The 13,635-nt window shown below is 54.4% G+C and overlaps 4 protein-coding genes across 4 annotated transcripts; 2 read left to right on the top strand and 2 right to left on the bottom strand.

Annotated features, from left to right (window-relative positions):
* Positions 1 to 601: 601 nt before the first annotated feature.
* On the bottom strand, positions 602 to 2,205 carry ERG13 (3-hydroxy-3-methylglutaryl coenzyme A synthase; the record flags this gene model as incomplete). Its single annotated transcript, XM_051472695.1, has 4 exons — positions 602 to 739; positions 794 to 1,872; positions 1,943 to 2,045; positions 2,146 to 2,205. 4 exons carry the CDS (start codon positions 2,203 to 2,205, stop codon positions 602 to 604), a joined length of 1,380 nt encoding a protein of 459 aa, XP_051323516.1.
* A 2,259-nt stretch (positions 2,206 to 4,464) lies between these two features.
* Positions 4,465 to 6,897, top strand: J4E85_008469 (uncharacterized protein; the record flags this gene model as incomplete). The annotated part of the gene is made up of 2 exons (XM_051472694.1): positions 4,465 to 5,756; positions 5,805 to 6,897. 2 exons carry the CDS (start codon positions 4,465 to 4,467, stop codon positions 6,895 to 6,897), a joined length of 2,385 nt encoding a protein of 794 aa, XP_051323515.1.
* A 558-nt stretch (positions 6,898 to 7,455) lies between these two features.
* J4E85_008468 (uncharacterized protein) lies at positions 7,456 to 8,830 on the bottom strand (the record flags this gene model as incomplete). Its single annotated transcript, XM_051472693.1, has 2 exons — positions 7,456 to 8,573; positions 8,629 to 8,830. 2 exons carry the CDS (start codon positions 8,828 to 8,830, stop codon positions 7,456 to 7,458), a joined length of 1,320 nt encoding a protein of 439 aa, XP_051323514.1.
* Positions 8,831 to 9,476: 646 nt separating this feature from the next.
* On the top strand, positions 9,477 to 12,574 carry J4E85_008467 (uncharacterized protein; the record flags this gene model as incomplete). Its single annotated transcript, XM_051472692.1, has 6 exons — positions 9,477 to 9,523; positions 9,616 to 9,622; positions 9,676 to 9,787; positions 9,838 to 11,319; positions 11,370 to 12,412; positions 12,461 to 12,574. 6 exons carry the CDS (start codon positions 9,477 to 9,479, stop codon positions 12,572 to 12,574), a joined length of 2,805 nt encoding a protein of 934 aa, XP_051323513.1.
* Positions 12,575 to 13,635: the final 1,061 nt, after the last annotated feature.

The raw sequence follows: 13,635 nt of genomic DNA, 5'->3' as shown, positions 1-13,635 counted from the left end.
ATGAACGATGCGCAATTGCAATGCTCAGATCAAGGAAAAAGAAGCTCAGATGTTGTCGTAAGCTTCAAGGTTCGCAGCGGGGCGGTAATCGCGACGCGGAGCTGAAGCTTGAGCCGAGGTACGATTCGTTCATCCATGGTCAAGACGAGAAACCCCCCAAATGGATTAGTATACATCAACCCTGTTCAAAGTAGATGAAAATGAGTCTTGGAATTCGGCGCCGATATCGCTATGGATAAGACTTTTACCTCGTTGTGGGACCGTGGTAATGTTGTAAACATCGCATTAGTCTATCTACAGTGTCGATGCCTCATTCAGAAGCCAATATTAAGATGGCACGACTCATGTCATGCCACCATGCAGATCTAGACAATATACATGTGATCCTTCCCATCCCTATCATCCATCGTAAATGTTCGTGTACCACGACTCCCACAACCCTGCGGTTGGCAAAGTGGGGCCACTGTCCCATACGCCAAATGTGAAATAATGCAACCTTTTGAGTCTAAGCTGAATCATGGAGATGACTCCCGCAAATGCTCAGAATGCAAGCGAAGGAAGAAATGAAGTTGTGGTGGGTATAATGCGGCAGACAAGGCGTCTACTGCTTGACTTCGTAGGAGCGGCGGAACATGCCGTCGACGCCGGTGAGGTAGTAGGTGCCGGGAACGATGGTGTCAACGCTTCCCTTGGGGGTGAAGTCCTTCTGGAGGTGAGCCTGCTCACGGAGGTTGCACATCTGGTAGAAATGTTAGTGGGATGTTCTGTAGTAATCTAGGATTCAAAGACTTACCTCGTCGTAAACCTCAGGGGCGACTACACGCCTCTTCTCGAGACGGTTTTGGATGTCGAGCTGCTTAGCAATGTTCTCGGTGCTGCCCTTGACGGTGAAGGAGAACAGAGATGAGGCCAGACCACTTCCGTAGCTGAACATACCAATGCGCTTGCCCTCGAGGTCCTGGCTGCTGATGTTGGCGAGCAAGCTGCACAAGCTACCGTAGACACTGCCGCAGTACATGTTACCGCACTGGGTCGGTACCTGAATGCTGGGCTGGACGCGAGCGGCGTAGCGCTTCTTAGCGAGACCCATGAAGGTCTTCTCTACGGTCTTGTCGCTGACAGAGGTAGCGTAGTCCATGTCGCGAAGCTCAGCGGGAACCTCGGCGAAGATGGGGTTGGAGGGGTTGGCGAGGTAGTCGTTGTAGAGCAGACGCGCGTACGACTTGGCGACGAGCTTGCAGGTAGGTGCGTGGAAGGCCATGTAGTCGAAGCGGTCGAGAGCAGTCTCGAGCTCGCTGCTGCCGTTTACGCCGTTTCCATTTTGTTGCGACTTGAGGGTCTTCTCGCGCTCGTTGTAGGCCTTGTAGCAGGCGTCGACAGCCTCGGTGTAGCAGCGGACGGAGAAGTGGCCGTCGACGACAGGGTATTCGCTGGTGAAGTCGGGCTTGTAGAAGTCGTAGGCGTGCCTGATGTAGGAGCCGCGCTGGCCAGCGTCCATGACAATGGGCGCGTTGGGGCCAATGAGCATGGCGACACATCCAGCGCCACCAGTCGGGCGAGCGTTGCCCTTCTTGTACAGCGCAATGTCTCCGGCGACCACGACGGCGTCACGGCCGTCCCAGGCCGACGACTCCATCCAGTTGACGGAGTTGAAGAGGGCGTTGGTTCCTCCGTAGCAGGCGTTGACGGTGTCAACACCCTCGATGTTGTAGTTGCCAGACTCCTCGAAGAGCTGCATGAGCACAGACTTGACCGACTTGGACTTGTCGAGCAGAGTCTCGGTGCCGACTTCGAGGCGGCCAATGCTCTTGGGGTCGACATTGTACTTCTTGAAGAGCGAGGTGACGGTGGTCAGGGCGAGCGAGTAGATGTCTGGGTGGAGCACCTGTCAGTTCCTCTTCGGGGTACACGGGGTCGCGCGAGCAGAAAATCTTGGACTCACCCTCACGGTCGTCGCAGAAGGACATCTTGGTCTGGCCGAGGCCAATGGTGTATTTGCCCTGGGAGACGCCATCGAACTTCTCGAGCTCGGCCTGGTCAACGCACTGTGGGCGACTTGTTAGTGCGTGTTGGTGTAGAGGGCGTAGTCGCAGCGGGCGCATGTGCATTGGGACGGCGACACCGCCCACGACAGCAACAACGTACCTGGCTGGGGAAGTAAAGCTCAATGGCCTTGATACCGATGTTGGAGGGACGAGCAGCCATGTTTGCAGGAGTGTATAGTGTTGTGTGAGGAGCAGAAAGGGAGTGTGTTGGCGAGGGAGGGGAGTTCACCGCCTTAAGTACTTGACGAGTAAATCCTACGCGACAATGGCAAGGTGCAGTTTAGTAGCGGCAATCAGTTTCGTGGCAATGCTAGCACGCCGTGGGTACAGGGCTCCAAAGGGGACAAGTAACGGGTTTTGTGCAGACCTAGCACTCAACAATCCTAACAGCGGCCCACGCGCTCCCAGTGTTGTGTCTGCTAGTCCCTGAGATTTTCGGTACATTCTTCTCGGGGCATTCAGGGTCTGGCTGCGAGGCCGGCGGCATGGCGGGGCATTCGTCTGGCGAAAAAGAAACGCCTGCATGCCGCCTTGCTCGCTTCGTCCCAGCTGCATGCTCTGCGAACCTATATCTTCACTTCACTTCATCGCGCCCCCAGCATCGTGAGTTGGCCCTTTTCCACCGGGCGGAGGACGTACGCCCTCGACGACCTATCGCCGTGCTCCTTGGCATGCAGGGATTTACTAGCTAGTCAGGAACCATCAGCCCATCACAACAAGTCCCCCCTAGCAACCTCATCCGCGATACTCGACAAATATGGCTACCTGCCTACCGTCCGGAACACAGCCTCCACAGCATGCGTAATGCCGCGTCACGATGCTGCGGTATCTGTGTTGGATGAGGATTGTAAGCTATCTGATAACATCGGACGAGAAGGCCGTCACTGCTTTGGACCCGAGTTGCCCATTGTGCTGAGGGCATCACACATCTCAGTAGGACTCGGCCGAAAATGAGGGTATTCGCGTTTAGCCAGGCTGCTGCCTAGATTCCCGCGGTCGCTATCCACGACCTACTTGGTGGGCGGGATGATTTTGATAGGTAGTAATCCACCGAGATCACTTGGCTTCTTCTATGGAAGGTGGTATCGTAAACGCATATAAATTCTAAGTTGAGCTTGCAGTCGAGTTCTCAGACGATCAATGACAAAAAGCAGTTCAGGAGCATCCCAAGTCGGATAAGGGATGTCAAGCACGGCCCAGACATCAACTGACGAATGGAATCGATGCAAGTATCCGGGAGTGGCGTTAGGATGAGAACAACTGACGTTATAGGTACGCACTTTCGGGTGAATTGATATCCCCATAGCCGCATGTCGGAGCCCAGGCTGAACCTTGAACTGCGGCGGGCGAACAGACTGGGCCATCCTAGGCATTCCTCGCCGTTGCTGTCATGGCCCTAAGATTGACATGGGCTCCCCAATGCAGAGCACAAGTACACAAGTACCATGTGCCCGGTCCGCTCTTCAACTTTATTATCCAAAAGGTTGTGTGGTGATAGGGCATCAACTCCACTATTCAGAGCCTCTTTCCAGGGGCAGGGTCGACGTCACTGACGATCAGTGCGGATGACAGAACACGGGACCTGAGCAGCTCTGGGCAGAGAGATCATTCTGCGATAGTTGCTACCTTCATCGTCTAGCGTAACGAGTCCCATACCGTCAACACGTGTTGTATTTCAGCAATATATGCAGAACTGAACGTCCATCGGCATGTCGATGTCGCAGACCAGATGACAGCCCAACATCGATCCCGGGTGCACTATGTCATAGTCGGACATCGTCCCTGATAGCTGTCTGAAGTATGTCCAGTCTGATCAGAAAGAAGCACTTTGCCCGACGGTAGGGAAGACGGGCCCGGGTCAATCGACTGGTGGCATATCGTAGAGCCCGCGATCCCGTGCATGACGCTGAGTGCACGTGAACATGATGCAGAAAAGCGGCAGAGCATGTGAGGTAAGGCCAGGTCGTCCTAAAGTAACTCTATATTAATGCGAGAGGGGTGAAAATGAACGCGCAGCGACTCAAGAACGACGGAAGGGAATTAAGCGCAGAAGGTGCAGGTACATAGCAGAAACTAAAGTGCGCATGTCAGAAGCTTGATGGGCTGGTCAGAGAGCCGAAGGATGCGATGTCGAAGGGGTGCTTATCGATGTTCAGGCTTGGGTGTTCGCCCGTGCGCCGTTTAGTGGCGCCAGCGTCTCAGGACAACCTCTGCCAAACCTGATACACCCTCTCTCCGCTACCAACGACACGACACGACACACGCCAATTCTCGCCACACTCGCTACCCGCGCGACGCTCATCGCTACCGATCGCGCACTACCTCGATTACTTCTTTGACGACACGCCTGCTTTGCCATCGGGGAGGACTGTAAGGGGGACCAGGAAGGGCCTTTGGGGCTCAGGGACCGTTCGGCGTCATGGACCGACGCAGCAGCGACAACAACGAAGCACCGCGCCAGCCGAGCAACCCCGATGTCTTTGACGACGACTACGAAATCGACCCCGACGAGGATGATTTCATGCCCTCCGTCTCGGATGGCTTCCGACCAGCCAACGCGAGCCAGCCCTGGCAAGGCGACCGCCAAAATCACGACCGGATAGACGCGCTGCAACGACAACCATCGACATCGAAGGCGCCCGAGAATCACCAGAGCGACCTGCGAAGGACGGCAACGCGAAACAGCACGGCCAAGGTGCGGGATTCGATGACGCAAGACGGTGGCCGACCGCCTCTCAACCGAGGGCCCAGCCACCACAGGCCCCTTGGACATCGCGACTCTGTGAGCTCTGCGGGATCCTTTGCGACGACGAGCAATTCCGAGAACCCGTTCGAGACGGGCCCGAGCCACCCATATGGCATGTACCCGCAGCTATCAATGGCACGACCACTGAGCGTAGCAACGAGCTCTACAGAACGCCAACCACATCGATCAATGTCACTGCAGCGGCCGACACATCCCTATGCCATGTACTCGCAAAGCGGCATTGTCGACGAAGAGTCACCAGACGAGCCAGCCCAGCCACCTCCACCTCAGGTCCAGTCGACTATTCCCGTGGGATTCCCGGGTCTGAACAATGGTTACCACAGAGTGCTTGGGCCGGATGGCGAGGAGCAGGATATCATCGGACCCGACGGACATACCGAGCAGCTGCCACCGTACTCGAGATATCCAGAGGAAGGACCCACCAAGGCTTCTTTGGCAGCCGAGGCAAGCGCGTCGTCGCGTGTCATACCCGCGCCCGTCCAAGTTGATACAGAGGATCCTTTCAACACACCCGCATCTCCTGTCTCGCCGCTGAGCACTAGATCATTCTCGCCACCCCCTCTACCTGCCGTTCCTTTGCTCCCGTCCGTCACACCCGCCCGGTTGCCACCACAGAGACCGGAAACCCAAACCGGCAATCTCGCGGCTACCAACTCTGCCGCTGTACAAAGCAGTACCGTACCAGCAGAACCCTCTGACTCGTCCTCTGCATCTCTACTGGCGTCTGAGAACCACTTCTCGGAGAAGGCGGAGCCAGTCGAAGGCAAGGTCAGCTGGCGTAAGAGGAAACTATGGGGAAGGGTGCCTATGGGCGTCGCGCTTGTGGTTCTTATCCTCATACTAGTATTCTCTGTCGCCCTCGGAGCAGCCATTGGTACCTTTGCTGCCAAGAAACACAATGATGATGACGACCAGAATGAAAATGGCAGCCCTCATGAGGAAGCGTAAGTACTCACGATCCATCAACGAAAACATCTACTAACTCTCGCTAGACAACCGCAGGTTACCGGTCAAAATGGATCGCTTTTCGACGCCGTTCCCATCTCAACACCGTCTGGCCTCTTGCCGCTACCAACAGGATCCTTCGCCCTTCCTCTGGGCTTACCGCAATTCGGGCAGTCGGGATGCTTAACACAAGCAAATCAGTATTCTGCATGGTCATGCAGGATGACCTTCGCTCCGCTCGTCATAACCATTAATGATACTGTCATTGGTGGTGAGATTCAACAAGTCGCGTCCATGGGTAGCGGACCTTCGGTGCCGTTGAACTCTATACTATATGGCCTCCAGACTCCTGTGCTTGATACTAAGCCGATGGAGTTGGTACTCGATCTGGATTTCAAAGCCTACGGTCCAGCCTATCATTTCTCTGCTCGATACGATAAACTAGTCATCTTGTCACCCACCGAGCTCAGTACCGGGTCAGGACTCTCAAAACGACAAGATGAGAACTACAGGCAGCGCTTCAAGGTGCAACCTGGTGATACGCCCTGGTATTGCTACTGGAACGAGACATACATCGAGGGCTACATCTACGCTGACGACAACTCGACGGCAGCCTCATTTACCTCGTTCCCTACCCAATGGCCCACGCCTACACCCACGCCCGACCCAACCGACGATGCGGCTGTAAATGTTGCTGTCGCTGTGCCGACTGAGAGCAGTGTCTCTACCAGCTCTACACAAACTACTACAACATCTTCAACAAACTCCCCTGTCAACCTGGCCGCCCCGTCACCCGTTCGCGCTCGAGATTCCGAGTCAGATGCTTCTTCAGCCCCTCGCATGGCACCTTATCCCCGGATCGTCAAGATAGAAGAACGTCGGCTCCCTGGGGCATCACAACCATACTGTCAACAAATGCTCATGCTCGATAACGGCGAAATAGTAACATCACCTAGCCCGAACGACAGCCCAATCAGAATATGGCTACAAGAGTCAGATCCCAGCTACGAGGAGTACTTTGCCGCTCAACCTTCGCAAACCATCACATTCGACAGGAAGAGCAAGCGCGAGAACCTTGTTGATCTTCAACGCCGCGTGGACCCTGATGACGCTTGTCACTGTCAATGGATGTTCAAGTAAACGACGAACCTGGCTTAGAGCGCTTCTTTTCTTCTTGCAACGATGTCACAGCATGATTGTCGATTTCCTTTCTTCTCCACACGGGTATTGGGTCCATTTCGCCTGTTTGGTGTTCCACGGCGTTTTGTTAATACTGACTCACGAGTCTCTACGCATCACTGGCATATTTCGGTTCCTTTTTTACTCATCTCTTTTTGTCTAGTCAAACATGTAGCATGCTATGTTTATAGCTTTCGCATTTCTGTATCGTCTCTGGGACGGAAAGTAGGCCTTTGTTTTGGAGGCTACACTGGCGCATATTGTCGCGGCGCTGCTTCTGTATATATTGCCATGGGGGAGTTCAGAACCGCGAGTACGAATTTCGCGTGAGTTCATTATTGGAAAGGGATAGATAGAAGAACAACATTAGCTATATTGTAAGGGTCTCTATTGGTGCTGATACTGTGATGCTCATGTTGATTTAACAGCGAACGACAACAACACCATGAATGCTGTCTAAATGCGTAATCTATTCTATACAACCTGATATCGATGCAACCCAACAAAAAAAGTTCGCAATCATGCCTCCACCCCCCTCTCAAAAACCCTAACCCCAAACTTCCACACCTCATCCACCACAAACCTCTTCTCCCCACCCTCATTCTCCTTCATATCCAACACGCACAAATCCGCATCAGCCCCCTCGTCCAAACAGCCCTTCACCCCCTCCAACCCCAACATCCGTGCAGGCGTCTCCGTAACCGCCCTCAGCGCCTCCGGCACCGTACTCCCCGTCCAATTCAAAAAGTTACTCACACAATCCACAAGCTGAATGCTACTCCCCGCGATCTTCCCATTCTCCTCAAGAGTAAGAAGGGGGCCTTGCTTGATAATCTTAGACCCGTTCGTCCACTCATACGTCCCATCCGGCATACCCGCCAACCTCATCGCATCCGTCACCAGCACCAGCCCATCTGGATGCGCGTTCCACGCTATCTTTATAGATGTGGGGTGCAGGTGTATGCCATCCGCAATAATACCAAAGTATGGTTTTGTGATGGAGGAGGAGGGTGTGCCCAGCAGACCGAAGATACCAGGGTTACGGTGGTGGAGGGGACGCATGGCGTTGAAGAGATGGGTTATCATACTACAGCCGGCTTTTACCGCGGATTTCGCTTCTTCGTACGTGGCTTCTGAGTGTCCGATTGAGACGCGGATGCCGGCGCTGGTTAGGGATGGGATGCTTGATAGTGCGCCGCGGAGTTCGGGGGCGAGCGTGATTAGGGAGATGGGCGAGGGGGAGGTGAGGTTCGAGGCCCCGTAGCAGGATTCCAAACTGGTGATGGAGTCGTCTGGGGTGCGTAGGACGGAGATGTTGTGGATGCCGTTTTTCGTTGGAGATAGGAAGGGGCCTTCGCAGTGGGCGCCGAGGGATTCTGAGCCGAGCGTTGCGTCGCGCGTTGTGCCTGAGGGGCCGAGGAAGGGGAGCGCGGTTTGGTAGACTGACGGGAGTTGGGAGGTTAGGGTTGGTAGGTAGGATGTTACGCCTGTTGCTACTAAACTCCGGTTTACACGCGAGACGCCTTTGGCGTAGGCTGATGCGCCGCCTTCGCGGTCGGAGGGGATTACGGAGAAGTCGAAGCCGTAGGCGCCGTTTAGTTGCGTGTCGATGAGGCCGGGGGAGAGGATGCGGCCACCTGACGTGCGACGTCAGTATGTATTTCACGTGTATCCCGTACAGTCCAAGCTAACCTAAGTCGACGATCTGCTCGGGAGCGGTACGATATGAGTACAGAATTTCTTGGCCGTTTAGGATCTTTCCGGTGGCGGAACTGATCCAGAGATCTTGGGGGACTAGGGCATTGTTTTTTACGAGGAGGCAGTTTGTGAACTTTATCACGCCTGATGAGTCCTCTCGTATGGGGGAGTCGGGGATTGGCACGATTGAAGGCATCGTGCTTCGTGTCAAGAGGGTCAATGAATGAAGGAAGCTTGCCGAGTATAATGATAGAAGTATAGAGATGTGATCAAGAAATGAGAATGATAGGATGAATTGGATGGTTGGTACTGCGCAGGCGCGACTCAACAACCGTTGCAAAGGATCTGTCGCCTACCTACTACTTCTATCGCAACTGCATAACTACGCTCATCTTCCCACGATGATGCCATTGAGTCATCACGGGCGGGCAAACTTGCCTTCCATGGCCGGTATCGTTGCCGTGGAGCGCACGCTGTAAGACTGCGCAAGGTGACTGGATGTAGATTCCGACGTCGTGAGATCGAGGTAACACAGCGATGATCACATTGCGCCGAAAGAACCGGATGGATTGCGGTTGCATGTGAGGTGGCATCAGAGTGGATGTCGCTGATAGCAGAGGGACGAGGATGGTGTAACGACGGACGGGGGTGCATGCTTCTAGCGCCTCGCTAATCACGTACCCCAGCCGCGAACAGCGTGAATGCTACGGTGCCATCCTCCCCATCTCCCATCCACCATTACCGATCTGCGAGTCACGCCGGCGGAGTCTTGGTGCCCACCCGGAAATCCCACGTCGCATCCACAGACTTCATTGCGACGCGACGCGACCAGCGCTGTCATTATGAGCAAGGTCGAAAACATGGACCCTGTCTGGGATGACCTCGATAGGTGAGCTTCGCGTCGGGCGCATTTCCTCCCCTCAGGCTTCCTGAGGTTTGCGCAATGTGACCACAGGTCAGGCTAACTTGCCCGTGATGCAGGACTATGGTGGGTCGCTTCCGCCCATGCTGCGACTGGATTCGCTGACAAAGGTGCTGTAGGGCCAACTGTTCATGATGGGCTTCGATGGCACCTCGGTCACTCCTCACATTCGTACCCTGATCGAGGAACATCATGTTGGCTCCATACTACTTACTGCCAAGAATTGCAAATGTTGGTACTCCACCTTGTCGGTCTGTCACTGTCAGGCTGACCTGTCATAGCTGCCGAAGATACTACTGCGCTTATCTACGAACTGCAGAAGATTGCCCACGATGCTGGACACCCTGTTCCGCTGGCCATCGGCATCGATCAGGAGAATGGCGGCGTCAACAGCCTTTTCGATGACATCTACATCCGCCAGTATCCTAGTAACATGGGAATGGCAGCAACCGGCTCCACGGACCTAGCCTTTGAAGTAGCCAAGTCGACTGCACAGGAGATTGCTGCATGTGGCATCAACTGGATCTTCGGGCCATGTCTGGATGTACTCACGAATGCGCGCAATCAGCCTCTGGGGGTACGGACTGCTGGCGACGATCCTCAGGAAGTATCCGCCTTTGGATGCGCCTTCATGGCAGGCTACAAGGACGCTGGCGTGGTGACTTTGGGGAAGCACTTCCCTTCATACGGTAATCTGGAGTTTCTGGGCTCAACACTTGACGTGCCGATCATCACAGAGTCGCTAGAACAGCTGAGCCTAAGCGCTTTGGTTCCGTTTAAGAAGGCCATCGAAAGAGGTCTTGATTCCATGATGGTTGGTGGTTGCGCCATGTCATCAGCGGGGCTCAACGCGATGCACGCTTGTCTGTCGGAACAAGTCGTCGACGACCTTCTTCGGAAAGATCTCAAATTCGACGGTGTAGTGGTTTCCGAGTGTCTAGAAATGGATGCTCTCAGTCACAACATCGGTGTAGGCGGCGGCACGGTCATGGCAGTTAACGCAGGCTGCGACGTAGTCCTCCTCTGCCGGTCGTTCTCACTCCAACAAGAAGGGCTGAAGGGCCTTAAGACCGGCATAGAAAGCGAAATGGTCTCGAAGGAACGCATCTTCAACTCACTCAGACGTGTACTAGCGATGAAGAAGAAGTGCACATCCTGGGAAAAAGCATTGAACCCGCCAGGCATCAACTACCTGGAAAAGCTACAACCTTCGCATACCGCACTGTCAACCAAAGCGTACAACAGCTCCATCACAGTCGTACGCGACAAGAACAGGCTTCTACCACTGACGAACATACTCGAGAGCGAGGAGGAGCTTCTCCTACTGACACCATTAGTGAAGCCTTTGGCGGCATCCGCTGCATCACGAGCTATATCCGACGCTGCTAATGGGGCAGCGGGTCACTCACCCGAGCCAGCTGCTTGGGACCGGAGTTCTTCAGTCATGAGCGGAGAAAGAGTCTTCAAAGAACTGGGTCGTTCTCTTGCTAGACAGCGCAACGGACGACTGCTTCACACATCGTACACTGCGAACGGCGTCCGGCCAGTCCACGAAAATCTCATCAATCGGGCGAGTGCAATCATTGTACTTACGGCTGATGCCAACCGGAATTTGTATCAGCATGGCTTTACCAAGCATGTCTCGATGATATGCAATATGCAGTACACGACTGGTGGTGAAAGACGTGAGAAACCTCTTATCGTCGTCGCAGTCTCCTCGCCGTATGACTTTGCAATGGACAATACCATTGGGACCTATATATGTAGGTCATGTCCGTATCCAAAACAGGGTCAGACAAGCTAACTCCATCAGGCACTTATGACTTCACGGAGACTGCACTCAACTCCCTGGTCAGAGTACTTTATGGCGAACTATCTCCCTCCGGAACACTACCAGGAACCATCAGCAAGAGCCAAAAGCTTCACCCATCCAAACAACATTGGCTCGTGGAAATATTCAACGAAGAGCGAGACAGTAATGCTCTGGACACATTGGTCACAGCTGTCGCGGAGGAAACGGCACCAAACCAACGGTCGGAGATGTCGAGTGCGACTTCGAGCTCATTCATCCTGCATCATCCAGAAGTGGAGGAGTCACATTTTGTCGTTAGAAACAGCAGCACACAAGCTCTGTACGGCTTCTGCTCAACGTACTTCTTCAAGGCTACGGGCACTGGTGTAATTGGAGCTTTGTTCGTTGACCCAGCAAGGAGAAAGCTCTCCATCGGTCATTCCCTACACAACCGGGCTATTCGCACGCTACTCCAGAAAGAAGGTATCAAGAGATTCCAGCTTGGATCACGCCTGCCAAGTATGTATCTTGGAATCCCAACCGGGCACGGAAACGAGCGGAAACGGCTCCGATCATGGTTTGCACAGCTAGGCTGGGGTGCTGCACTTTCCCGTCCTGTCTGCAATATGGTAGCGCGCAATCTGCAGACGTGGAATCCACCGACTGGCATGGCAAAGAGTCTAGCGAGCGCAGGCGCACAATTTGATCTTGTGTACGGGTGGGACTATGCGGGACCGATACTCGACCACATCAAGACGAGCAATCGCCAGGGTCTAGCAGAGGTGTACAAACTTGCGCTCACGGACCCGACGGCTTGTGGCATCATCCGAGCCAAGCGACCAGAAGACGGTGCGTTGGTGGGAACTGTTGTACTCTACAACAATCACTCACGACTTGCCGAATACATACCTCCGCTGAAGGACCTCAACGAGGCGGCTGGAGGCATTTCATCGCCCGTCATATCGCCTGGTGTGGGAGAATACTCGACACTACTGCAGGGGCTGATCCTACTCGGCATGCGACAGATCAAGCAGCTTGGATGCAATGCATGCTTGCTCGACTATGTAAGTAGCCGCCTAATGCTGGTCACGACAAGGTACTAACGCAAGTAGATGGACGGTGACGGCAACTTCGACGGCTTCTCGGCAATGGGCTTCGATGTCATGCACAACTTTGAGGAAGTCAGCTGTGATGCTGCGACCTGGACTATGATCCCGCCTGCTTGATTGCTCGGTACCTCTGCCAGATACTCATGTTCCTGGCGACTTCGGTTAATAATGTTTTGGTCGGTGTTTGGGGGTTATTTTGGGTGCGTGTGCTAGTTGCTTTTTGCTCTCCGGGACTGACTGGCATCCCATTGGTTACTTGTATCGCTCGTACCATGATCTGATGTCATACCATGCAAGCACCCTTCAGGTCGTGGGCCGTATGTACTCGGATCGGATGGTTTTCTCAAAGGGTCCGTCGGCGTTCCCGTGTACCTCGTGCTTGTCCTGCATGCATGTCGCAGGATCATAGTCCCAACCATTACACCCAAAGATCAGCGGTCTCTCACGCTGCAGTCCGTGGTTCTTGGTGTTTGCAGCATTAGCTCTGCCGTCTGATTCAGTCTCACGGTCGCTGAAGGCCTCGAAGGAGCTGCCCTTCCGACGCGCTCACTCGGCTGATCCCGCCCTGTCGTAAGGCGATCCGCGAGCTTTGGCCTGGTAGAGCTGCTGCGCCTCTCCGCTATCGAATCGATAGGCATGGCAGATTTCGATAGACAAGCATAGAATGCAGACACAGATGTCCTCCCGTATAGGCGACGTCGGATTAGAGGTGCTGAAGGCTTTCAGGGTTATTTTTACAGCTGAAGAGCGGGTCCATAGCTAGAGTAGGAGACGCCACTGGGGGGATGGCGTAGGATGATCACCGTTCGGCTTGACCCTTCGAGAAGCCCTACCGAAGGAGTCAGCGTGCCAGCGCTGTGTGTCTCGTAGATCATAGCAAAGATATACAAAGTGTGCCTGGGAATCTCTGGCATCGTGGCCTGGGGTAGTCAAGCTTATCCTTCCCGTCAAAATCCCCTACCGAGCCCCACAGCAGACGGGACCCTTTGTGCAGCGCGGCTATCCGACCGTGGCCAGAAGCGCATGTGATGCAGATGCATTGTCGCACAACCTCAGCAAGACAGCTACAGAGGCCATCGCTTGGTCTTGTTCCCGCGAGCCACCGCTCCAAGCCCTGCTGTGCGGTCTAGTCCGGTGTCGCTCCTCGCTGTACAGTGCCAGCGCGCACGCAGTCTCGT

Source organism: Alternaria conjuncta (genome assembly GCF_024043145.1).
Source record: "Alternaria conjuncta strain BMP 0040 chromosome Unknown scaffold_13, whole genome shotgun sequence".
Lineage (NCBI taxonomy): Eukaryota > Fungi > Ascomycota > Dothideomycetes > Pleosporales > Pleosporaceae > Alternaria > Alternaria conjuncta.
This window is presented reverse-complemented; position numbering and strand designations above follow the sequence as displayed.